This window comes from Pisolithus orientalis, assembly GCF_024613125.1.
Source record: "Pisolithus orientalis strain OTSU chromosome Unknown F5J12scaffold_29, whole genome shotgun sequence".
NCBI lineage: Eukaryota > Fungi > Basidiomycota > Agaricomycetes > Boletales > Pisolithaceae > Pisolithus > Pisolithus orientalis.
This window is the reverse complement of record NW_026260810.1, coordinates 291,508-318,295: the sequence shown is the minus strand read 5'-3', so window position 1 is coordinate 318,295 and position 26,788 is coordinate 291,508. Positions and strand designations below refer to the sequence as shown.

The 26,788-nt window shown below is 46.2% G+C and overlaps 4 protein-coding genes across 4 annotated transcripts; 2 read left to right on the top strand and 2 right to left on the bottom strand.

Annotated features, from left to right (window-relative positions):
* Positions 1 to 10,048: 10,048 nt before the first annotated feature.
* Positions 10,049 to 10,590, bottom strand: F5J12DRAFT_784799 (uncharacterized protein; the record flags this gene model as incomplete). Its single annotated transcript, XM_051743103.1, has 3 exons — positions 10,049 to 10,263; positions 10,385 to 10,416; positions 10,526 to 10,590. The coding sequence occupies 3 exons, from the start codon at positions 10,588 to 10,590 to the stop codon at positions 10,049 to 10,051; spliced, it is 312 nt and encodes a 103-aa protein (XP_051597429.1).
* Positions 10,591 to 15,208: 4,618 nt separating this feature from the next.
* Positions 15,209 to 18,382, bottom strand: F5J12DRAFT_784798 (uncharacterized protein; the record flags this gene model as incomplete). Its single annotated transcript, XM_051743102.1, has 15 exons — positions 15,209 to 15,294; positions 15,422 to 15,432; positions 15,585 to 15,671; positions 15,723 to 15,903; positions 16,083 to 16,214; positions 16,262 to 16,564; positions 16,616 to 16,794; positions 16,835 to 16,866; positions 16,898 to 16,943; positions 16,967 to 17,016; positions 17,067 to 17,168; positions 17,393 to 17,661; positions 17,830 to 17,898; positions 17,938 to 18,220; positions 18,269 to 18,382. 15 exons carry the CDS (start codon positions 18,380 to 18,382, stop codon positions 15,209 to 15,211), a joined length of 1,944 nt encoding a protein of 647 aa, XP_051597428.1.
* Positions 18,383 to 20,279: 1,897 nt separating this feature from the next.
* On the top strand, positions 20,280 to 21,000 carry F5J12DRAFT_784796 (uncharacterized protein; the record flags this gene model as incomplete). Its single annotated transcript, XM_051743101.1, has 3 exons — positions 20,280 to 20,408; positions 20,459 to 20,625; positions 20,823 to 21,000. The coding sequence occupies 3 exons, from the start codon at positions 20,280 to 20,282 to the stop codon at positions 20,998 to 21,000; spliced, it is 474 nt and encodes a 157-aa protein (XP_051597427.1).
* A 3,207-nt stretch (positions 21,001 to 24,207) lies between these two features.
* On the top strand, positions 24,208 to 24,793 carry F5J12DRAFT_724715 (uncharacterized protein; the record flags this gene model as incomplete). The annotated part of the gene is made up of 2 exons (XM_051741557.1): positions 24,208 to 24,423; positions 24,476 to 24,793. 2 exons carry the CDS (start codon positions 24,208 to 24,210, stop codon positions 24,791 to 24,793), a joined length of 534 nt encoding a protein of 177 aa, XP_051597426.1.
* Between the last annotated feature and the right edge of the window lie 1,995 nt (positions 24,794 to 26,788).

The following is a 26,788-nucleotide window of genomic DNA, read 5'->3' as shown; positions in this document are numbered from 1 at the left end:
CTGGTCCAGTCCAGACCCCTAGCCCCTATCTCCAGTCAAGCCCAGTCCTAGTCCAGCCTAGAAAACCCAACTCCAGCCCTAGATAACCCAACTCTGGCCTGAACAACTCAAGTCTGGTGTTTTACCCTTGTCTCCAGTCCATTCTGGCCTCCTGGCCTTGTGCTGCTCCACCCCAGTCCTCCCAGGTCCATGTCTGGGTCACCCAGACATAACTCCAGTCTGTTTTCCTTTGTTTGTACTGTATTTAGTCTAGTCTCCTTTTGTCTGACTCTGCTTACTGTACAAATCCTGTGTCTGACCCCAGTTATGCCAGTCACCCAGACTTTGACTATTAGCCTTGGCACAGCCCCTATGGCTGTCCACACTCTTGCTAATCATCTTGCTAATAGCTTATTCACAAGTCCAGCTTCATGTTCATTATCCTGGACAAGCCTCATGTATTTAACCCCTGTACATACTTTGTAGCACTCCAGTCAGAATATCAATTTAGTATTACCCTCAACTCCATATTACCCCTTGAGTCTACTCTATAGCTAAGGCTGAGCCTTAAGCTATCCCCAGCCCCAGCCCTGGACCTCTCCCCAGCTTGCATAAGGGTACAGCACATAAGCTGAGAACAAGGGAGGTAGATCCAACCCCAGACTGGCTTCCCCCTGTGTGCACTCCAAGACTGGTCAGTTTCCCATGCTACTGGCCTTGTTCCCATGCTCCTGGCCTTAGCCCCTGACATCTGGCCTTAACTCTGGTCCAACCAGACTTGGCCCCTGTCACCTAGTCTTGAAGCCTGGTCACCCAAGGGTAAACCCATACTTAATAGTATATTGTCAAGTCTGGGCCTACTCTGACCAACTCTGACACTGGGTGAGGTCTGGGGAGAGGTTTGGAAGCAAGTCCAACAGAAAGAGCAGGACTCTGACTGGCAGAGTGTTGGCAAGAATGAAGTCCACTGAGGTAAGGGTGGAGTGAAGTGAGGGCATCGGGTTTAGCTCATGTGCTACCCCCTTGCACAATCTCAGCCCTCGTATTTCAGAGGGGGAGTACAGGCAGACAGTTGGAGGTAACTCTGACAGACAGAAGACAGAGACAGAGGGAGAGGAACTAAGTCGATATTCATAATGAGGAATGGTGGAGTATGATACATGCTTTTATACTACCATGGAGGTACAGTAACTGGAATCAGAAGAATGGGTAACATAGAACATCCAGAAAAGGAAACAGTCCAGATGCTGGACCATGTGGTGAACACGCTGCAGAGTACCCGACTGCGAGCTGTCAGGGAGGAGTCTGAAGGTAGTCACATGACCCCTCAGAGAATGGTCCATTTGGTCCAGTAGGAGAGCAGTGCAAGTCTGACAGCAGTCAGAGCAGAGATGACTTGTGAACATCAGGGGGTGGGTGGTGATGGTGTGGAGTGAGTGAATGACTGGCAGAAAGGGGTGCAGAGTGAGTGAGGACTTAGGATGAATGCATGATGATGACATATATTCTGACTCACACTTGTGCAAGCCATTGCATCATGTCTAGGTCCTGCTCTAGAGCCCCTACCCATGACCTTGCCTATTGGGACCCATTGGGCTACCTCTCATCTGACTCCAGAGCCCAACCCAGAGATCTCTGCTGAAGCAGAGAGGTAACTGGTGACCCTCAGCACTCTGCACACCCCCAGGTTGCATTACCCCCAGCACTATGTTCCTAGTGGTTGAAACTTAATGCATCCATTCCCTTACTCCTGATCCCTGCACACCACTTGTTTCCTCCTGACTCCAGACTGGCCATGCCAGCCCCTGAGCTGGACTTACAATCCAGACTCACCACCAACCCCAGTTCATGCCTGAGCCCACTTCCAAGTCAGAGTTACCCTCTGGACTTGCCCCTGAGCTGGCCTCAACCACCAGACTCACTTCTGTTGGCTCCCCCAAGCTACCTCTGACCCCTGGCTGGTCACCCTGGTCTTCACCACAGTCCTTGCCTCAGTCATCCTAGCACTCTAGCCCTGCTGTCTTGGTCCAGTTCTACCATACTGGATACTGTAATCACAGCACTCATTTGACCTCCTGACTCCCTGATATTGATCTTCAGACCTCTGTGCACCTCTGGTGCAGCCTCCAGTCCCAGTGTGAGTCAAAGTGTGGTTCAGTGGTGAAAACCAACCAAAACCAACACAAAAGACAAAAAGAGTGAGTGGTGGTGTGCCTATGTGGTACCTAGATGGTAGAACCTGTTCTTTGGGAGGGTTTTTGTGAGCTATAACACTCAAAGATGAGTGCTGAGGGTTGGGGGTGCTCCTGACAAAGAAGGAGCAGGAATACAAGAGAATGTGATAGGGTAGACTGCTGTCAGCCTACAGAAGGATGGATGATGACTTAATTTGATGCTCTGAGCTGCACTGAGCTCAGGGAGGACTTGGAGTGAAGTAGATTGATGATAGATGATAATAAGCAAAGTAGATGATAGTTAGACCCTTAATAAACTCTCAACTATCAAAGCTGATGGAGGATTTACTGAGTGATGATAAAAAATGTGAGCAAGAGGGGCTCTCTGACATCTTCTTCTCTCTTTTTGCTATCTAAGTACAGTGATTTATATACAGTACAGGGGTGTTGCCCATGGAAAACAAGGTGCAAACACTTGGTAAGTGATTGGTAACTGATGAGTAAGGAATGTAAGTGATGGGTAATCATCTTGGAAAGCATTGGTAAGCATTGGTAAGGATAAGCAAGCCAAAAGGTGAAGGATCAGTAAGCAAAGTCAAAAGATTGGTAAGTATTGGCAATAGGTGAGTCAAAGACAGTCAAAACATCAAAGTATGAGTCAAGTAATGTCAGGGACTGGGAAAGCACACTGGAATCACATTAGGGGGAGGCTGTGCATGTTACATCTTGAAGAGATTGCTTCTAGGCCAAGGTGGGATGACAGAGAGGCAGTGCTGATCTGATGCCAATATAGTACATCCAAAAGTGGACAGGGTGAGTCAGATGTCAACAGGGGTCAAGCTTTGGGGGTCTGTGGGGTGACAGGAGCATAGGGGATTGCAACTTTCCCCCCCAAACCATCCTCTCAGTGAAGAAAATAAAACTTCATGAATGAGGCTCTGTTGGAAGAGAGGATGAAGGGGGAGTGTCTTCTGCTGTATCTTGCAACAAGGAGGCAAGATGTGCATCATACTTGTCATGGATGCAATCAGGGAGAGTGGAGAACAGTAGATTATACTGTAGCTGTTGCAATCTTGGAAGAATGATGGATGAGACTGGTACAAAGACATTGCAGGGAGCAGGGAGGAAGGATCCATATGTGTCTTGGACTGGAGAGACTGAAACAACCACATAAGACCTTTCCAAGCAAATGACAGACCTGAGGTGACAAAAGAACATCCTCCTAGAGGTCATACTGACAAAAAGAACATGCTGTCCAAGCTGGATGGGCTGAGAGGGTGCAGATGAGGGTGGGATGTACCAGGATGCTTCAGGACAGAAGCTGGTAGGAACTCCTGGTAGATATATGTAGCCATGGTCCCTAGCAAAGGGGACAAGTGAAATGATTGATGTGGAGGTGGCCATATCAGAAGAATTAGTGAAATGAGTGTCTTTTGGAGGGAGTGCTGTAGAAATGTGTGGAGTGCACAAATCCTTTCCAATTTTGGAAGGTAGGATCACATGGCTGAGCACTACAAGCAAGTGTTGGAATGGTCTTGGTATCTGCAGGAACAGCAGAGATATGGATATGTTGAAAACTGGAATGCCATACATGGGTGCTTAAGAATTTTAACCAGTGCTTAACTTGCTCCCTTTCTTTTTCTTTGGCACTGATGACTTGTTCTTGTGCAAGGGGTGACTGCCAAAATTTCTGGCTGTCCTTCTTCACATGAGGGCTATGGTCTTCATCTCCATTCATCAGCTGTATCCATGTCCACCTCACCAAACACCTTTGGTGTGTGACACTGGTACATTTGTCAGACATTACCAGTCCCTTGTACACTTTTCCCTGACCTGGCTCTGAAGCACACCACTAGGCCTCACCTGGTCATTCCCAGCCTGCATGTTGCCTTAACCCAGCACCAAAGTGCAACTCCAGCCCTCTGAAACACTGGCTTCAGCTTTCAGCTGCCTCTGAAGCCCCTGTCCATCACTCCCAGACTTGGCTTTGCCTTGTCCCAGCCTGCTGAATGCACCTAGATCAGTCTCTGGCCCTCCTCGTTGTTGCTTCTCCAGCCTCAGGTTCCCAGAACAGCCCTTGGTTTTGACCCTTGCCCCCAAACCTGGCTTATGCCATTCCAGTCCTGAACTACTGGACCTCTGGTCACCACCTAGCCTGTTTCCCAGCCCTTGGGCTCACCCTTGGCACTGTGTGTGCACTTGGACTCACTCTTAGTCATGCAACCTCACTGCATGACCCTCTGAGCATATCTCCCTGTGGAACCTCCAGGGTTTGGTTCCTAAGAGGGGGATACTGTCATATCCATGACTCTCAGACTCAATCCCAGTCCAGTCTGGACCCCTAGCCCCTACCTCTGGTCAAGCCCAGTGCTAGTCCAGCCTAGAAAACCCAACTCCAGCCTGAGCAACTCAAGTCCAGTGTTTTACCCCTGTCTCCAGGTCCATTCTGGCCTCCTGGCCTTGTGCACTGCTCCACCCCAGTCCTCCCAGGTCCATGTCTGGGTCACCCAGACATAACTCCAGTCTGTTTTCCTTTGTTTGTACTGTATTTAGTCTAGTCTCCTTTTGTCTGACTCTGCTTACTGTACAAATCCTGTGTCTGACCCCAGTTATGCCAGTCACCCAGGACTTTGACTATTAGCCTTGGCACAGCCCCTATGGCTGTCCACACTCTTGCTAATCATCTTGCTTATAGCTTATTCACAAGTCCAGCTTCATGTTCATTATCCTGGACCAGCCTCATGTATTTAACCCCTGTACATACTTTGTAGCACTCCAGTCAGAATATCAATTTAGTATTACCCTCAACTCCATATTACCCCTTGAGTCTACTCTATAGCTAAGGCTGAGCCTTAAGCTATCCCCAGCCCCAGCCCTGGACCTCTCCCATGCTTGCATAAGGGTACAGCACATAAGCTGAGACCAAGGGAGGTAGATCAAACTCTGGATTGGCATTCCCCCTGTGCACACTCCAAGACCAGTCAGTTTCCCATGCTACCAGCCTTGTTCCTGCACTCCTGGCCTTAAGTCTGGTCCTCTGGACTTAGCCCCTGACCTCCAGCCTTAACTCCAGTCCAACTGGACTTGGCCCCTGTCTCCTGGCCTTGACTTTGGCCACCTGGACTTGGCCCCTGTCACCTGGTCTTGAAGCCTGGTCACCCAAGGGTAAACCCATACTTAACAACCTCTCACACAGCCAAAGCCCATGCAGCTATGGCTGGAACTCTGCCTGCTCCACCCATGGAGAAGGCAGAGCTAAAAAATTAGTCTGCTCCTCCAGGGAGTCCACACAGCCTGGAGGAAGTGTTGACCCCAACTGTGTGCAACTGGACATCCACCTCAATGTGTCTGCTCTCTCTAGTCCCAATTCATTACTTCCATCTGTAACTCTCATTGATTATTCTGTTGATACTGTTTCTGTGTTGATCAATTCCAGCTCTTCTCATTGTTTTAGAGACCCATCCATAATCAAAAAACATTCCATTTCTGTTTCTTCTGTTTCTCTGCCAATTCCACTCTGCTTTTTTGATGGTAGTACAAATGCTGTGATATCCCAAGAGGTAGATTTTTCCCTCCACTTTCCCTCTGGCAATGTCAACTCCATTTCATTTTATGTTACTCCATTGGATATATCATTCAAACCACTGTTACAGGGAATGCCAACACCCCAGGCACCTTCATTACCTTCTGCTGCAACCTCTGCTCCAGATCCAACACCCTCCACTCTGGCTGCAACTCCAACTGACTTGCCAGATTCTGCTCCACTCATCTCACTCATCAATGCTGCTGCATATGTCAGAGCATGTGCTCTCCCTGGCTCTAGACAGTTCTGCTTACAGCTCTCCACTGATGATGTGAAGCTTTGTGCATCCTCTGCTTCATCTCCACCTCCTGACCTCTCCTTGGTCCCTCCTGAGTATCACAAGTTTGCCAATGTCTTTAGCAAAGACAAGGCTACCAAACTTCCACCACACCACTCATTCAATCTCAAGATTGATCTCAAGGAAGGAGCTTCTCTGCCAATCAGCACAATCTACTCTCTGTCTCTGCCAGAGCTTGAAGCTCTCTGCCCCTTTATTGATGAGCATCTTGGCTATAGGTTTCATCAAGCAGTCCACCTCCACTCATGGTGCCCCTGTCCTCTTTGTAAAGAAGAAAGACAGTTTACTCTGCCTCTGCATAGACTATCAAGGACTCAATAAAATCATGAAGAAAGGTTGCTATCTGCTGCTGCTCATCTCCAACCTACTCAACTCCCCAAGCTGTACCAAAGTCTACACAAAGATTGATCTCTGCCATGCCTATCATCTGGTCCACATTGCAGATGGAGATGAATGGAAAATGGCTTTCTGCACTCATTATGGTTCTTATGAATGGTGGGTAATGCCCTTTAGTCTGACTAATGCACCTGCAGCTTTCCAGCATTTTGTCAATAGCATCTTTGTGAACATGCTCAATATCTGCATCATGGTATATTTTGATGACATTCTAGTTTATTTGCAGGACATGGAGTCACACCATGACCCTGTAAAATAGGTACTCTGCTGCCTTTGAAAGCATGGTCTCTATGCCAAGCCAGAGAAGTGTGAGTTCCACTCCAGCTCCATTGAGTACCTTGGCTGTGTCCTCTCTCCCTCCAGTCTCACCATGTCTGCTGAGAAGGTTCAGGCAGTCTGCAACTGGCCTGAGCTGTGGAAGGTGCAAGATATCTAGTCCTTCCTCAGCTTCACAAAGCTTCCACAGATGATTCATTAATAACTACTCTATCATTGTCATTCCTCTCACTCACCTCATGCAAAAGGGCACTCCTTGGAACTTCTCTGAGGAGTGTTGCTCCACCTTCCTCCACCTGAAGGATGCCTTCAGCTCCACTCCTATTCTCACTCACTGGGTTCCTGATGCTCTGCTTACAGTTGAAACTGATGCCTCTGACTATGCCATTGCTGGCATTTTGTCACTCACCTGCTCCAATGGTGAACTCTGCCCCATCACTTTCTACTCCCACACCATGACTGTGCCAGAACTCAACCATGATACCCATGACAAGGAGCTGTTGGCTACCTTTGAGGCCTTCCACCATTGGCAGCATTACCTAGAAGGTTCTGCCTCACCCATTGACATGGTGATGGACCACAAAAACCTTGAGTATTTTTCCACCTCCAAGGTTCTCACCCATCAACAGGCCTGTTTGTTGCAGTACCTTTCCCAATTTAACCTTTCCATCCACTTCTGACCTGGCTGCCTAGGAGCCAAGCCTGATGCACTTATGTAATGTTGGGACATCTACCCAAAAGGGGGGGATAGGGACTATGTGCAGGTAAATCCTCACAATCTCCACCCTATGTTTACACAGGAGCAACTCATGTTGTCCCTCTGTACCACTACTCTCATGGCACCTGTGCTCCATGCCACCATGGTCTTCAATGTTGAGGGCATGCACTCTGACATCATTTCTGCCCTACATTCCAACCCAATCTCTGCCAGCCATCTCCCACTCCTACTAAGCCTTGGTGGTCCTTGGACTCCAATGGTCTTCTCTGCCTTGATGGACATATCTTTGTTCCTGCATCAATGACCTCTGCCTTTGAGTGCTTTGGTTCAAGCATGATCACCCTCTGGCAGGCCATTTTGGGCAAAACCCCACCCTGGAACTTGTTTGCAGAGACTATGTGTGGCCCAAACTTCACTCTGATGTGAAAAAATATGTCAGGTCCTGCACTGCCTGTGGATGGAGCAAAAACTCCATGTCACCACCTCTATTGTCTACTGAAGCAACTCCCCATCCCAGAAAGACCTTGGAACTACATCTCCATGGACTTCATCAAACACCTCCCCAACTCCAATGGTTACTCTGCCATCCCTGTGGTAGTGGACCACCTCTCAAAGCAAGTGGCATTCATCCCCACCCATGACTCCATCACCTCCACTGAACTCACTAAGCTCTTCCTTACCCATGTCTTCTCCAAGCATGGAGTGCCTGCTAATGTCACCTCTGACAGAGGTCCAGAGTTTGTCTCTTGCTTCTTCTGCTCTCTAGGAAAGGCCCTTAATATGCACCTTCACTTCACTTCAGGTTACCACCCAGAAGGCAATGGCCAGACTGAGTGAATGAACCAGACCCTCAAGCAGTACCTCCACATCTACTGTAACTACCAACAAGACAACTGGGCAGAGCTCTTACCTCTAGCAGAGCTTGCTTTTAACAAATGCAACTACCAGAGTTTCTCCCTTCTTTGCCAACAAGGGATACCATCCAAACCTGTCTGTGGTCCCTGACCAAGACTTCACCTCTCTGCAGGCTCATGACTATATCATCAAGCTCTCCACCCTCCATGACTTCCTCTGCTCTGAAATGTCTGTGGCTCAGCAGTGCTACCAGGGTCCAGCAGATGCCAAACACATACCTCTACCTGGGTTCAAGGTCAGAGAACAGACCTACATTAAAGCCAAGTACTTCCACTCCACTCATCCCTCAGAAAAACCCTCCAAAAAGTACTTAGGTCTGTTCACCATCTTGGCCAGGCCAGGTACACACTCCATCACCCTTAAGCTCCCTGACTCTATGTGCTTGATACATCTGGTCTTCCATGTCTTGCAACTGGAAGCTGCAGCAGCTAACCCCTTCCCAAACCAACAAAAACCTCTGCCTCTGCTGGTTGATGTTGATGGTGACCTTGAGTATGAGGTATCAGCAATACTAGACTCTAAGGTGGACCACTGCCACTGCCACTGTCAACTCTTGTACCTAGTCTGCTGGGCTGGTTACAAGAACACTGATGAAGAAACCTCTTGGTTGCTTGCAACTGAGTTGGATCACACCTCCAACATTGTCTCCACTTTCCATGAATGCTATCTGCACAAACCTGGCCCATACCAGCCTCCACCATAGTACTCCATCCACATAACCATACTCCATGGGCCAACTCTGCCCCTTCCCAAACTCCCTTAAGTACCTTAGACCTTTCTCTGCATGTCCATCTCACTTCTCAGAGTTACAAAGTAAAAGTCACAAGTCTATTTTGTAGTAGTACAAAAATACAAACTAAGAACAAAGACAAAAAGAAAAAAAAGAAAACTACACTACTCCTCCATTGCCTGTTCTTTGCCACCCTCCTGTCCTTCACCTTCCTGCTCTCCTCTGACTTCCTCCTCTTCCTTGTTATCCCCCTCCACACCTTCATCCGCCTCCTCATCCTTGTCCTCTGCCACCTCCAACTGTGGCCTCTTCCAACCTCCTCCTGCATGCTCAAACTCAGCCACCCTGGCCTCATGTGCATCCTCCCTCCTCATCTCTGCCCACTCTGCCCAGGCATAAAACAGTGCAAACTTGTTGGCTGTTTGCTCTGCTGCCTCTGCCATCTGCTCCACTGCCTCTGCCATCCTCTTGAAGGCTTGCACAGCAATCTCATGTGCCTCTGCTCCCCACCTAATCCTGACCCTTTGGCCTCACACCTGCCTCAGTCTCCAGTCTGGTCTCAAACCCAGATGTCATGGACTTGACTGTTTTGGGATGAAGGTGTCCTTCAGGTCAATGGCATGGTCCCATGGTTTGTGGAATGGCATCCTTTCAGACTCTTCCTTGGAGAAAACCTTGAGGTACTTGTGGTATTCTCTTGGGAAAAGTTCCTCTGTGGTCCCTGCTATGACCCTGGTTGAACAGAGATTTGGATAGAGGTACTCCATATCCTGGGCCTCCTGTTCCTCAGCTAGTTTCTCCTTTCTTGTCCTTGGAGTGAGGTCATGACACTCACAAGGACAGCATGACAACTTTACCTCCTTGGTCTCCCAGCATACCTCAGGGTTGTGTTTCCAAAGCCAAGTGTATCTGAGAATGAGGGGGTGGGTACAAAGTATAGTGACCTGAGCCCATATGGACTCCTTGTGTCCTTGATAGTTCATGACTGGGAGGTGATGTGTGTGATATTACCCACAACATTAGTGGTACCATTGACATTCAGAACAGAGACAGGTTGTCTGAGCTTGATGAGAAGAATGTCATTCTCATCAGCCCATTTCTTGTCCAGGAAAGTGTCATTTGCCCCAGAATCCACCAGTGCCTTTACATTCCACCTCTTTTCTCTTCCTTCCAACACCACCTCTAACTCCAACTCTGCTTTTGGATCAGCAGTTCTTATTTTCAGGGTTTCTCATGTTGACTGGATAGGCATGTTTATATTTTTATTGCAAGATGAATTAAGGACCAGCAGTTTTACATCCATGGCCACACCCACTGGGGTTGCCTCTCCAGATGGTATAGTACTCTCTGGAATGAATACATCCTGTTCAGTAGAGATATCATCAATGCCTAGCACAGAAAACTTGTTGTAAACATAGCCAGTGGAGACCTGATCCTCTACTGGCCAAACTCTTACCCCTGGCTTTTCATCTCATTGATCTGTTTGTCATAAAAGAATGCCTGCATTTCCTTGAAAGACATCTGGTGGAGGGCAGTCTCCTGCACCCCTTGAGTGACCTCCCATATGTTGGGTCTAGCATGACCCTTGCCTTTGGCATAGGACAATTGTGCTTATAATGGTTTCCCTGGCAGTTGAAGCACTTGATGTGTGCAGGGATGGGGCAAGGGGGAAACTGGACAGTCATTTGTAGATGATTGCCCTGAGTATATCCCCTCCTTAGGGCCTCTTTAACGATGGTGGAGTGGACCGCATTTTCGAGCAGGAAGCCAGCTGTTTCATCAGTGACCCTTCCCTGCACCTTCAGAGACTCAAACCTGGCATAAAACTCCTCATAGTGAGAGTTGCCCTGGCGCATTGTGCGCATTTGTGCATTTTGCCCACTCAATGTCAGTCTGAGGGGTGAAGAAAGGGTCAATATCCTCTATCATCTCCTGCATATCCAGCCATACTCCTGTTACAATGGCAAGAGAAAACTTTGCTTGGGAAAACCTTCCTGCCACAGGCCCTGTCATGCAGGACCATACCATGGTGCACTTGTCTTGGGTGGTTGGTAATGCAGTCCTGTTCTGTGTGACCCACACCTTCATCTTGACCCACCATTCTGAGAATTTGGCACAGTCTCCTGCATACTGGCCTGGATCAGCCATCACCTCTATCCATCTCTGTATGACATTGGTGAGAAGTGCATTCCATTGGTTATATTGCCCTTTGATCATGGTGACAGTTTCTTGTGTGGCTCTTAGGCTGTTGTTTAGCCTGTAGTTTTCATCCCTTAGGGTGTCAAGGGTGTTTTGGAGGTTGGTGATCTGGTCCTGGATTCCTTCCATGTTGATCAGGATATTTCAGCATTTGTCAGGGGTGGAGGTTGTAATGGGATTGCTGAGGTTCAGTGGGGGGGAGAGCAGAGGAAGGCAGAGTCAACAGAGAAGGGGTATGAAGGGGATGGGGGAAGAGGATAGAGGGAGTGATTGAAAAGCAGGGTGAACTAGCAATGCTCAGAGGTGGGTGGTTTGAAGAGATTTGGGTCAGGTTCAGAGGCTGGGGGACTTGGAAAGTACACCCACAAGCCTTTGCAAAGGAAGTGAGGAATGGTGACAGATGGTGTGAGGGTACAATGATGAGAAGCTAGTTCAAGTGTGACAAGACCTGACAACAGGGTTTGTTGTAGGCTCACACCAAGAACCAAAAGAAGAAGAGAGAAAAGAAGAGGAGACAGCTTTAGAAGCAGGTGACTTTAGATCTTGTAGACCTGAATGAACTAGCTTGGAGCTAGTCTGGGGATTGAACAACAGTACTTATACTATGGTACATGTGGTAACAGTGAGGCAAACATGAGGTCCATGACATCACAGTGGAGTGGAAAGTACTAGAGGGGGGGTACATGGTGACAACAAGGCAAGGTCTAGACTGGAGTCTGGACCAAGTTCAAAGAGACAAGATAAGATAAGAGATTAGATAAGATGAAAAGAAAAAGAGAAAAGGGAAAGTATATGTATCATTGTGAGTCAATGTGTGGTTCAGTGGTGAAAACCAACCAAAACCAACATAAAAGACAATAAGAGCAAGTGGTGGTGTGCCTATGCAGTACCTAGATAGTGGAACCTTCTATTTGGGTGGGGTTTTTCAAGCTACAACACTCAAAGATGAGTGCTGAGGGTTGGGGGTGCTCCTGACAAAGGAGCAAGAATGTGAGAGGATGTGGTGGGGTAGACAACTGTTAGCCTACAGAAGGATGGATGACAACTTAATTCAATGTCCTAAGCTGCACTGAGCTCAGGGAGGGGTCAATGCTCCTCTTTGATGCAGACAGGTTACTCCCTGTCAACACCATTCCTTTCCTCATGAGTGTTTTGGACCTTACCATCATCCAAGGCTTTCAACAGATGGATAAGACAGTCAAGGCTGCCCTCAAGGACTGTGGGGTGCTGGGTAGACACTCAAACATCATCCTCATGTTTTGGGGGTCTCAAGGAGGGAGGGTATTGGTAGAAAGGTACATTTGGACTGACAAGTTCATCAAACCTTGGGGTCAGTACTTGCCTGCTCAATGCCCTCAGTGTGGGAGCATACAAGAATGGCTGGCTGTTAGTGCTGATTCAACTTATTCCTATCAGTGCCAGTATCCTGATTGTGGGAAGGACTTGGAGGGGACTGCATTGCCACCCAAAACTTATACCACTTCTATGCCTCAAGGAGCCAAAAAATTACCAGATGGAAAAAAGTCATCTGCATGCACTTCAGGGAACCAATTTTCATAAGCATTCAGGCTGAAGTTTTTCTACAAATCATCCAAGCTAAAAGCCACTCAGACCAGGTCATCCCAGGGACATCTGGCCATGTCCTAGGGCTATTTGCAGTGTGCAGGACCTGGGATGTCCCATAATCCCAGCCCCCTGGTAATATATTTTGGGCTGTCCCATGGCTGCCTTGGGTGTCAGGGGTCCTCAACTGCAAAAGTGCAGCTCATATTCACACTGAAATCCCACTTCTGACCAAGAAACCATAGCTATCACAATCATCCAGGATGATGAAAATACCTGGAAAAGTAGGGGCCTATGTATATGGCAGCCACTGATTTTCCAAAACCATTTGGTACACTTATTATGCACAGATTTGAGGTAGGAAATCAGTGCAATTGTGAGGTGTCATCTCCAGAATCATACAATACTTCTGGAAGTGAGCCTTGCATCATTGTATAAATTTTAACAGATTCAGCACTGTCCTATGAGTAAGTTCCATTGCTTATAGAAGGAGTACACATTAATAAGATCATACTAAATGCATTGAATCAGGATGAGTGGAAGACTTTCCCAGCCAAGGAATAGATTGTAGCACAATACATGACACAATTGTGGGGCACGAGCATGTGAGAACCCCACTGTCCCATGGTGACCCTGGGCTGTAAGGCCCTCCAGTGGACCACCATGTGCTTCAAGTACCTATCCAGCCAGGATGGGCAGAAAACTGAACTTTGTTGATTCTCAAAGGAAGGGTGGACTTGTGTTGCCAAAGGCCACTGAAGTCTGTTGGAGATGGTGCATTCTGTGTATTACTCTTCATGGATAATTATTCCCAAAGTTCTGACCTAACCCCAAAGCAAATGACATTAGTACTCAAACCATATAGCTCAGTGATTAAACCACAAGGTCAACACCCAGGAGAGTGCTGGTTCAATCCCACCTTTAGTCACATGTTCATCAAGGTCATCTATGTAGAACAACCAAGAGGCAATGATGGGACATCCCACCCACCATTTTTGGAGGCCAGTGGGAGGTCCCATGATAGCTTTGGAGGCTACTGTGGGACATCCCACCCCCTCTCTAGAGGCCAGTGGGATGTCCCATGATAACTTTGGAGGATACTGTGGGACATCCCACTCCCCCCTCTGAAGGCCAGTTGGACATTCCACCCCTCTCCATAGAGGCCAGTAGGATGTCCATGTACTATACATATGTCAGAATACTAAAATGCTCTCAAATCAATTTTGTGGCAGCTTTAAGACAACCAGATCCACCATGCAGGTCTGTATTGACATATTGCACAGGTGATGTTATCTACTTTTCATACTAACTCACAGAGCACAGTGAAGGGCCAATGTTGCAGATTAAATGGGGGCAAATTGTGCAGCTGCAAATGGTAACAACATGGTGGGTCTGATAAAAGATAGACCTGTTTTAGTAGCAATGCAGGTAGATTAATTCTCAACACAAAAATAGGCTCTTAGAAAAAGCATTGAACAATGTTTGTGGGGCAAAGTTAATGAGAGAACCCAGACAAGACCAAAATAAATCCGGAAGTCAGCCTCTGCAGCTCTACAGTGCTTGCATGTAACATAGAACTGTAGTATCCTGATGATGATAACAACACCTGATTAGTAAGCATAAGATGTTGCCCTGTAATAATGGGTAGATGGCCTGAATTTTGAGGGGAATAAAAACACTCAAAACTCAATTTCCTTCAGGTTTGACAGGTAGGGTTTTTCCACATGGTGAGGGGGGTGGGAAGGTTGGAAAGCAAGGATTGAAAGTGGTGTTGAGGCAAGGTTAACAGTACTTCAGATTAAAGGGACTTGGGCAACATCAAGATAATCATGTCAATTCCATTTGAATTCTACTCAGTTCCCTCAACTCACCAGGGAAAAACACTTACTTGATCACAGTAATAGAATATAGATAAAGTACACAGGAAACCAGGCAGCAGAATTCACCAGAGCCCCTGGCCATTGGACACAGTGACACTAGGAGAGTTGTCAGTCAGTGATCACCACATCAACACTTGCTTAATGTCACCATATCCCCTCCCCATTGCTGGAGGCTCCTCTATCTGTAGGTGTGGCCTCCAGGCTTCACCACAAATGTCCTTTGACCCAGCTCTCTGCAGCTCAAACTCTTCAAACAAGAGTACAGTATTTTGAGTAGATGCATCTCCCCTGTTGAATGTCAATCAGTAGAAAATTCATTGGTAGATCAAGTGAGCAGCAATATGGCAGTGTGGCCACAGGAGGTAACAAAATAACAGTCAAGCAGACACAAATGCTCTTGCATTCAAAATGACAGAGAACTGAGAGATTTCATTCATTCATTGCTCACCCTATCACAGAAAAACAAACATGTATTTCTAAAGAAAATACTGAGGAGACTAATAATCTATGTAATCCTCAGGAAATTCATCCTCATACTGTGCAGCACTACCTCTGTCAACCCATTGCTGTGCTGTGGGCTGGGCTGCAGGGTAGTAGTCAGAGATATATGGAGCATCATGGTAAATATGATGGTCAGGGCAAGATGGTATGTGATACATCTGATGAGACAGAGGGAAATGCCCTGAACTGTGGCAGGCAGGCAGAAATACCTATAGAGAAGCTAAACAAAATGTGACAATAAAGGATCAAATCATGAACATTGTAGGGAACATTGGAGGGGCCAGGATCATGATAGTGGGCATGGTCATAACAAGGGTCCTGCAGGACATCCTATTGGTCTCCTTCAAGATGCAGAATGCCTGGGATACTCACCTCATAATGCCAAGATGGTGGAAACTGCTGAGAAGGGCCAGGGTCCCACAGGTGTGAACAGCTTGGGACAGCATCATGATGCAGATGCTGTGCAGTCCTCCATTAGTCTTTTAATCAACTGGTATGTCCAGACCTCACCCCATAGTGCCAAGCTGGCAAGGGGCACTCAGATTGACTGGACTCTCAAGTGTTCTCGCAGCTTGTGCATGCTGGTGGGTCACCAAGTGCATCCTGTGCATGTCACCTGTTAGTTTCAACCAAAATGCAGCAGGGTCAACCACTACACCATGGTCACCAGCAATGGGGCATGCATCCCTGCCTTCATCATGCAGTGGCATTTGGCAGTCAGAGCATGAAGCCTTGGGGAACATTAGTAGACACCAAAGGTTGAGTGGATTGACTCACCTCACAAGGAACTGTGTCATTATCCATCACCTCCACACAAGGCCACTTGCATGATGGAAATGGGATTCCACTCTGCATGGGGTACTGCCATACCTGGATCCCCTTCTTTGTGAGACTTCTGCCACTTGGGATTGTCAGACACCTTGCACAAAACTGTGCCATCAGGAGCCTTGACCAGTGCGGTCTCTCCCTTTAATGGGTGTGCATCCCCTATGCTAATGACATCTGCAAAAATGGTCAGCGATCAGTTAGACAAAAAATGTACACAATACCTTCATTCCAGGGTTTGATTTTGACCTCTGGCACACCATCCAGATGATCATTTTTCTCATCATCATCATCATCATCATCATCATCAGATTGTCCATTGTACATTGAGCCTAGCTTTCTCCACAGATAAGGTACCACAAGTTGGCAGAGAGTGGCAACTTTGAGTTTCTTGTACTCAAAACCAGGGCCTGGTGGAGGCACCCCAAGCAGCCAGTTGATTATGACAAGAGAGTTCCTCCTAATGAACTCAAGAAGCTGCTGCCAAATGATTTTCTGGGGATCACCAACTTCAACCCCACATGTCACTTATGGGAAGACAATTAGAAGAGAATATATGGAATATTAGAAATATGTACTGCATAGATCTTTGAGTGCTGTTATCAACTTCTCCTTCATCATAGATCCAAATACCCAGCAGTTGTGATCTCTTGGTATCTCCTTCATTCGACAATGCAACTCCAATGCTGCAGCTGAACTGGCAGAAGCACTCATCCCTAATAACCCAGCTTCAGTACCATTACCATCCTTGAGACACCTAATTGCAATGAGTCCAAGTAAGATATGTGTAACATCACTTAAATATTGCAGTGTACTTGTCCATGAGTCCCTGAACATCAATGGCAGGATCATTGATGTACTTTCATATGATATTGGAACCACCAAATATGCCAGAGGTCTGGCATCCTGCAGGGTATTGTCCAACATACATCACAACTCCAGCAATTTTGATGTCTTCAAGAGCTGACCACACTTCAGCCTGCTTGATGGTAAGATCTGCCCCCCATCCACCCACTTACAACCACTTACCAATCTGGAGAACTGCATCTTCATGTTGTGGACTCTGATTGATTTGTTAGTGGGCACTGCTGAGGAGCTCTCACTCCATTCATAAACAGCCTTCAACTTCTCCTTTCTGTTTCAGTCAGATAGGAAGAATGTTATAAAAGAAAATCTGTGACAAGGGCATGCATACCACCATCAGGTTTCAGTTGGGTGGCCCAATACCATGAGCAGAAGAGATTGGCCTCATTGAGCTTTGTGTGAGATGGTTTGACACTGAGCCCAGCAGCAACAAGGATGTCATGAGGAGACTTGTCATGTCAATGTCCAAGTTCTTCTGCTTTTGCCTTGACTTTGGCTGCAAAGTCATGTATCTCATTGAGAGCAGCACAGGGCAAGTTCCCAGTCTTCTTAAATTTTGCATTCCAGGCAGGTTCATGATCATCCTGACTTGCTATATCACTGTTGTCAACATCCATAGCCCTACTTTTGCCCTTGCTTTTAGGTTTGTGTTCCACACAGCAACCAGGACAATGTGGGGGAAACTCATCCTCAGCATTGGAATTGGAGTCTTCAGCTGGTGGTGAAGATGGAGGAAGTGATGATTCAGAACCATCCTCATCTACTATGAGCATGTCAATATCAGAATAGAATACATTGAAGTGTGACAAAAGACACATGAAAGGATAACAAAGTGTCTAGAAAAAAAAGTGAAAATGACACAGGACACTTGGCAACTCTCATGAGGATCCAAAGCACCTGGCTTTAGACCATTGGGCACTGAACCCACAGTCAGATGAGAGAAGCAGGGGGCACCAAACCCTGGAGTCAAGGATATAACAACACAACATCCACAGAACTGTGAGAGAACAAGAAAAATATTCAAAAAAAAATGAACCTTCATCATCCAGAAGTTGACTAGCCCCATCATCAGGACATTGACTGCCCTCATCAGCTTGAATGTTGACCTCAACCTCCTCAGCCTCAGCCTCACCAGCATCCTCCTCCATCAGAGCACTCTCAACCTGGTCTTCCTGCAAGATCGGGGTAGTGGAATTTTGGGAGGACACAGAGACACTAGGAGTGAGTGATCTCCTCCTGTCATGGAGACTGAACATATGTTCTTCCCATCCTTCAGGCAGTTGCACCATGTGCCAGGGCTTGGGCTTGTCTTTTCTGATCTGTGAAGGCAGGGGTCAGATGGGATCAATGGTGACAAGATAACTTACCTCTGGTGGAGGGGCCATCTTGGTGGTGGGGATTTTGCAGTTTTGAAGAACCCAGGTGTGCAAATCCATAGAGTTGTCTGTGACTTGGTCAACACCTTTTGCCATGCAAGGCATGTCAAGAATAATGGGGGAGGAGGGGAAAAGTGGTCAGATGAGGTATTTAAGTAAAGTCATGCCTCACCTGACATAAAAAAACCCATGGAGTTATTTGGTAAAATGGCAGGTTGTTGGGATGGAATAATGACACTTGCAGTTATTACATGAGTAGTGAGTGGAACAAAAGGAAAATATCAGAAAAGAAGATTGGTGTCATGCCATATCATGATAAATACCAGGTGGAACAAACCATAAGGAATATACAACAACCAATACAGAAAGAGTATGTACCACTTCATAATAACATACACATGCAATGGTAGTGAGCAGAATGGAAGATGTAATAACAAAAATGGAGGAAATACATCACCAATAAGCAGAGACTCAAACCCCTGAAGGCCCAAAACAGAGGGAATATGTACCACTTGGTAATGGCATATGTGTGCAATGGCAGTAAATGGAGAGCCTTGGAAGATGAGCTCTGTTTGTGTGGGTTTCATGCATGCAATTGACAACAAAACATTGGTAAATGCTGGAACAGCAAGAGAACAGTAAGGAAGATGCAACAACCAAGACAGAGGGAATATGTACCACTTAATAATATGATACACATGTGATGATGGTGAACAGAAAGGCTTGGATGATGCCATGACTCTGTTCCCAAGGGTCTTGTAGATGCAATCAATGAGAACCTTCAAAGGCTCCAAACCCCCAAGGGTGCCAAGCCCTCAACTCTTGTGGACAACTGCACCAAATGGTTGGGGCAAGAATGGATGGAGGTCAGTAACAACAAATCCATGAACAGATCCCAATCTTGAAACCTTTGTATTTGTGATATCTCCACTTACCTGCACCAGGTGGAAAATCCATTAGTAGTCATGTTGTTGGTTACACTTGAGCCAAATTAAGAATTAAAAATAAAAAGCAAAGCTTTATACAAAACAGGTATGTTTACAGGGTCACCATGAAAAATACTCTGGTCAAAGTATGCCAACACTCATCTGCCAGAGACAGATCCCTTGGTTCCACATCCAGATGTCCATGGACAAGAACAGTGGTGGAGTCAGGGGTGTCAAGTGGACATTAGATGTATTGATATGGAGGGAGTGGGGACCTCCAGTCTGATGGGGAAAAAGGGGGAGGAAAGGGACTGCAGTGGTGCCCTCCTGACAGGATGAAGACATTGAGGGAGCCAAACTTGACAGAAATGATGGTGCTATGGGAGATGATTACTGTCAAGGAACAAAAATCTTGGAAAATCACCCACCTTCATGCTGGGATCTCAAAAGTAGGATGTCAGCAAGGGTTTCAGCATTGACTGTGCTCAGTTCAAGATGCAAAACAATAGTGATTAGAGCACCTGCATAACTCTTGAATGTTAGCTATCAGACAGTGGTCAGAAAATCACACACTTAGGTTGATGGCACTTATGCTTCACCCATTATCAAGTGAGGGTGGCTGGCACATAGTGAGACAAGGATTGGAAGGGAGAGGGAGAGAAACACAGACAATATTGTAAGTCAATAGGTGGATTTCCAACAGAAGGTTCTTCTTCCCCATTTGTTAGCAGCCATGGAATAACATGTAGGATCTGCCTCAGTGAATCCTGCATGCACAGTCTGTAGAGATGTCATAATTACACTCTTGTTAAATGGATCATTGTGTGCCCCAGGTAAAGAATATAACTAATGGAATAGATGCAAAGGCTAAATACTTACTCATTCATGGCTCACTATGATGGAAGCAGAGACAACACTAGGAAGGACTAGGAAGGCTTAATTAGCATCCCCTACACAGGAGTAATCAGGGATCAGGAACTGAGGAAACAAGCAAGCCTTGAACTCACCAGCTTGTAAAATGAACAGAATATCCTCAGGAAATGAAAAGGTAGAGTTTAGGGTATATCCATACCAAGATGACTTTTGAAGGCTCCAAGCCTTTGAGAGCTGCCAAGGGCACCAAGCCCCTGGCACTTGGTAGGGGACACACCAAATGTTCCCCTGGCATAATAGATGTTGAAGAGAATGTACTGTTGACCATGAAAGTAAGAAAGCAAAGAAGAGAAACCTGATTAATGTCTCCACACAAAGGCAGTTGGAGCTCAGTGAAAGGAAGGGAGATGCAAGCCTCAAACTCACTGGTGGGCAAATTGAAAAGACTCTAGTATTGGAAGGAGAAGATGGAACTGGGGGTAGCCACAGCAAACCATTGGCCTTAATAGATAATGGAGAGAATGCTGTGTTAACCAGGAAAGTAAGAAAGTGAGCAAGAGAAACCCAATTAGCATTCCTATACAAAGATGATCGGAGATCAGTGAAGGAAGGGGGAGACACAAGCCTTGAACTCACCAGCAGGAAAAGTGAAGGAGTCTTGTCTCAGATGGACAAGGCAGAGCTGGGGGTAGCCACAGAAAACCATTGGCCTTAATAGATAATGGGGAGAATGCTGTGTTAACCAGGAAAGCAAGAAAGCAAGTAAGAGAAACCCAATTAGCATCCCTATACAAAGATGATCAGAGATCAGCTAAGGAAGGGGGAGACACAAGCCTTGAACTCACCAGCAGGAAAAGTGAAGGAGTCTTCTCTCAGACAGACAAGGCAGAGCTGGGGGTAGCCACAGAAAACCATTGGCCTTAATAGATGATGGAGAGAACACTGCCTTAACCAGGAAAGTAAGAAAGTGAGCAAGAGAAACCCAATTGGCATCCCTATACAAAGATGATTGGAAATCAGCCAAGGAAGGGAGATGAAAACCTTGAACTCACCAATGGGCAAAGTGAACAGAGTCTTGTTTGAGAAGGAGAAGGCAGAGATGGGGGCAGCCAAGGACAAATGTTGACCTTAACAGATGATGGAGAGAATGTAGCATTGATCAGGAAGTTTGAGAAAGTGAAGAGAAACTTGATTAACATCTAGGGGAGACACAATCCTCAAACTCGCCAGCAGGTAATGTGAACAGCTGAGTCTCATTTGGGAAGTAAAAGATGGACTCCAGGGTAGCCAAGGAAAGCAGGCAGTCTTTAACACCCCAAGTTGCACTATATGAAGTAGCACCTCCATGAGATGGAGTCTTGACTGTGTGACCAATAGCCAATCCTTACCAAGATGACTCTTGAAGGCTCCAAGCCTTCAAGAGCCATCAAGGGCACCAAGCCCCTGATGCTTGGTAGGGGATGCACTAAGCATTTCCCTGGCATAGGATTGACAATGAGAGTGGAGAGTGGAGAGTGGAGAAGGGAAACAAGGGTGCAAATGTGTCAACATTGTGTATGTTTGGTTACTAAGTACACACCTATGACAATTAATTTGTTGGTATTTTCTCTGGGACTCTGGTTTGAATTGAATGTGGGGGCATTACAACATATGTTATATATTAGGTTCAGGCACCAATTAGCCTGCCCTGCATGCATGAACCTGACTGCATACCAGCAGCATCGTAATGTTGCCATGGCACTGCCACCACCAAATAGTCCACACACACTGCCAGCAAATTTCTCATGCTAAGTCAGCTCTGACTTAATGTGGTAATGATCACATGCTCACTGCACTTGTCACACTTCTTTTGCAAGCCCTTCAAATGATCCATGCATCTTAATCCATGACCACCTTCATGCTACTGTCTAAGGTGAGTTCTTCTTTCTTCTTCTTTCTTTTTATCAATTCATGTCATGGAGAGGAATGTTTGGCACATTCCTCTGCTAGGATTCAAAGGGTTTGGTGCCCTTCAAGTGCTGAGATAGGTTTGGTGCCTATCTCAGTAAACTTGGCATGCTCATGGTACCAGTCATGCAGACGAGACTCCATTTTGTGGAGGCACTACCTTGCATAGTGCAACTCAGGGCATTGAAGACTGTGTGCCTGGCATCTGGGCATGAAATATTCATTGGGTGCAAGGTTCTATATACTGTGTAGGTGCATGATCCACTTGTTTTCTCATTTATCTCCCCCTTGATGGTCTCACAGATAGCAGTAATGCTAGTGTTGTCAGAGGAACTTTGGATGATGTGACTCCATGTCATGGCTGGTACTCCGACTCAGTGCCAGGGTGTGCTTCAACAATTCTACTATAGCTGTATTGCTTTATTTATCTCCTCCCCCCTTTGAATGCCTCTTATCTCCTGGGTACATTTTTATTGACCCTGTAGTGGAATCTGTACTAAGATGCTACATATTTCAGTTCTTATTTCATTTATAGGATCAATATACCTCAAGAATGCACTCAACAGGTCATGGCAGCAACCCAACTGGGTGATGGTGCACTCTATTATTTAACCTAATGTGGCTCATAACCAATGCATTCTCTTTCAGAGAATTATGGTGCCTTCAATGCATGTGTTCTCATGAAATATAATGACCACTGGATCACCTCTCCTAATGCCAACTTCATTCCCAAATCATTTCTCTTTGAGGGGAGGACAATCATACTCTGCCATGATGGCTGATTTGGCCACATCGACTGTTTCCAGTGGCCTCAACTATATGCCAAGCATTATATGTGGGCTGGATGTATCCCTTGACATGCAGTCTATTGGGACAACCTGACATGGTCTTGGATGTGGTGGAACATCAGGAATGTGCTGGAAGACTTTGCCTTGGAGAGAGGATCAGCATTCAGGTTTGGTAGGGTTCATCCAGACAAGTGGAAGCATCTGGAAATCGTGTATAAGTGACTAGAAGAACAGCTGAAGAACTGGCCACCAAAGAACCCAGACAATGAGGGACCTCTCTGGGTGCACATATGGATTAGGCAATGTCAAAGGTCTCTCATGTGTCTGAAGGTATGATATCTTGTTGTCTGATATTTCAATAGTTGACAATTCTGTAGCAACTCCCATTCACCTTCCATGAATGGTGGTCCTAGTTGTGCTCTTCCAACATCTTTGTCTGGATATTTATGCTATGGTAGACTCCCTTGAGATAAAAATTACCCCCCCTTCTGGCCCATTTTTTAATGCAAAACAGCATTGGATGGGTGCATTTACCACAGATCCTGATGTCTGCAAGTGACTCTTTGAAGCACACATCCCCATATGGCTAGTCTGGAAGCCAGAGTTAGTGCCAAAGGATATGAAGATACATCATGCAAGGTTGACATTACATGCCTGGAGGGCATTATCACTACCCCAGATGAGTTTGAGGTTGGCCAAATGCTCAAGTGGAATGCTAGGTGGTATTACCCTGGCGATCCTATGCATGTCTACACCCACAAAGCTCCAGTAGTGGGTCTTGAGCAATTTGTGGTGCCTTGGCCAGACCCAATTCCCATGGCATTGACTTCCACAACCTCTGGCTCAGTGGCCTTGAATACCTACAAGTTCCAGCATGCCCAGCTCTGCCTCAGGAGTTGTCAGAATGGATAGGGCTAAACATCACAGCAGTCCTTGTGGGTGTTTCATTACTGATCGAGATCTTTACACTTACAACCATCTGCTCAGATAATTCTGCAGGTTCAAAGAAGGCCAAGACTTCCACTGCTCCAAACATTGACTTGCCACAGGATTTTGATGATCCTGCCTTCCCTACTCACATTTACTTGTGGAATGCTGTGCTTACTGACATCAACAAGGACCCCAAGAGAATTCATGCCAGTGTGCCCAAAATCACATATTTTTTCCCTCACCCCATGCTATTTATGAGAGGCAAGTCCTTGGAGCAGAGGCAGAGGTACCTCAGAATTGGTTGGTGACCCAAGCAGGTTGGATCACATGACTTGCTGCTTTGGATGCATCCCCTGTCATTCCCCATTTGTGGCACAATTATCTTAACACAATTCCTGACTGCATTTCAATCAGTTTTTCTGGGAACCAAATACATGAAGCTGCTGATATCTTTGGTCCAGAGTTCATGAAGGTTCAGCATGATGTACTAAGTCATGTGCAGTTCCACAACATTACAATTGATCTCACAGACCTTGCTACCATCAACTCAGTGACAAAGGGCAAGATTCTCTGGGACCTGTATGAGCACAATTTCCACTTTGAGCTGGTTGCCCTGGACCATCTGCTGGTGCCCACCCTCTGGTCAAGTGTGGAATCTGAGTGGCTGGACCAAGTCCATCAGGTAAGTTTTTGCCTTGCACCTCAAAAGAATCCATTACTAAATTTTTATGCAGATCTTCCCAGGAGATTTGGAGCTTATCATGTTTGCCAAACCCTTCCCAGTTAAGGATCAAGGTCTGGCCTCACTAGAACCCCAAACAAAGCTGGAATATGTTGAGAGGTTCTGGATGTTGCTTGCTTCATGGCCAGGGTTTCTGCCAGATTTGGGAACCTCACTTCCATCATCAGCCTCACCAGCACATGTTTGGGCAGTGGAAAAATGGCTTGCATTATTTTATGTGCAGTCATTCTTCAATAACTTTGGTCATTTGCCTATTGTCCTCCTGTCTTATTCTGAAAAATCCTCGCAGTATTTATGGCTTGGGCAATAACCACTTAATCCTTCATCATCCACATTATCATCTGCATTGGCATCCACACTTCCCCCCTGTCCCCCACAAGCATAATTACATGGCTATGTACTTGTAGTTACCATAAAATCTGCATCATTTTCACCCCTTGTCTGTGTCATTGTTCTTGCCTATCATGTATCAAAAGGTCAGCTTTCATCTATCACTGCCAGCTAACTGGACATGCTTGTGGCAGCTTGGTGCTGATGACCAGCAGACTAGAATTAGGTGTTCTGGTCACAGTCCTCCAACTTGGTGTTGCTGGATTGTCATCTCTCCCTGGCTAGAGAACTGATCAACATTCCAGATGTCATTTCATTGCCCAAGGAAGTTTTTGAATCACTGTTCCTTGATTCCATGACCTCCAACTCACATTCCTCTGGGAGTCATCCTCCCCCTGTACCAGTCTCTGACTTGCATTCCTCTGGGGGTCAAGCAGTACTTGTTGACCATGACCAGGTTGAGCCACTGCACTGTGCACTGGGCACAGGCAATTTTTACCTTCCCATTGAACATCTGGTCACTTTGCCTGGGCATTCAGTTTCACACAGCTGCCTCAGGGGACTTCAGCCCTCCGCACTGCTTCTGCTATGAACTCCCCTCCCCTCATGGGAGCTTGCCTCCCATCTGAGGACAAGCTCACCCTTGCCCATTTGGATTGTCTAATGGAGGGGCTACATGTCAGTCATGATGACTTTTTTGCCCCACCATCCTTGCCTGTCCCACAATGCTCACAAGAAAATGAGACAATGGCAGTGGTGGTCATCTGAAACCATCCCTCACTTATCAAGCCCTATCTTGCATATTGACAGTTCTCTAGAAATTTCCAGCACCATGTTGACTATGAGTGACCAGAGTGTAGTTGCATTTCTTGATGGTTGAAGGTTCTTTGTGTTAGTTTCAATGGTAAGATTTTATTGCATGTTTTCCTCTCTACTTAGACATATGTCTTGTGCCAGGTTTGCAAATGGTTGATCTCACCATCTGTCCATGTGCACATGGTGGCACTTCAGCTCCTGCAGATGGGGTACTTTCCATCTGTGCCACTGGGGCCAACCCTTGCTGTCAGTTTATAGCTTCTGAGTCTGGTCAGGCAGGTCTTTATGTGCATGCCCCCAAACATTTCTGTGTGGTGTGAGTCCCTTGAAGCATATCTTGCTAGCATGGGCTACAAGGTAGACACAAAGGTTTGTGTCTGAATTCTGTCCCAATGATTATATTATCTGTATCCACTGTTTTCATTTATGTTGTGATTATGAGACTACAGTTTTGTGTATGTCTAACCTATTGGGACTTTGTTGTTTGTGTCTAATGAATGATTGCACTGTGGTTGTATGAATGTGCACATGTCTGCAGATCTGATCTTGTGCTGTGTTTATCAAGTCAATGCATGCTTTTAACTATTTCCATCCATATCTATTAATGATGTTTGCTAATGATACTTACAGGAAGGTATATGTGAAGGTTTAGTAATGCATACCACTGGTATTGCATCCTGGAAATCTCAGTTGATGAATATGTTCAACAACACCTGGAAAGTGCTGCAACCCCACCAGCTGACATCCTCCCTGCAGTTCCATCATCCTCTCACCACCCTCCAGATGTCTCAAGTTCAAGGACATGGCCTTCAGAATACCTATGAAAGCATTGTCCATTGTGCTTTGGTAGTTGCAACTGGAAAAATAATAATAGGTATGTTTCTTGGTGCACATACATAATCTTACTAAATAGTCTTGGGTCCTAGCTCCTCTGATCCTGATGCAATTGTTTGCATTGATGCTTGCTTTACCCAGAACATAGAAGAAGTCAACAGGATGATCCAGTAAACCCTACAGGTTCAGTTTTTCTGTCACAAGAAGACATTGATACTATGGAATGTGAGGTTGAAGGTTTGAGAAGGACAAGGCATCAATGCAAAAGAGGAGTGGTCAGTCTTCTAAGAAGAATTGTGGAGATGAGGATAGATTTGAGCAGGGT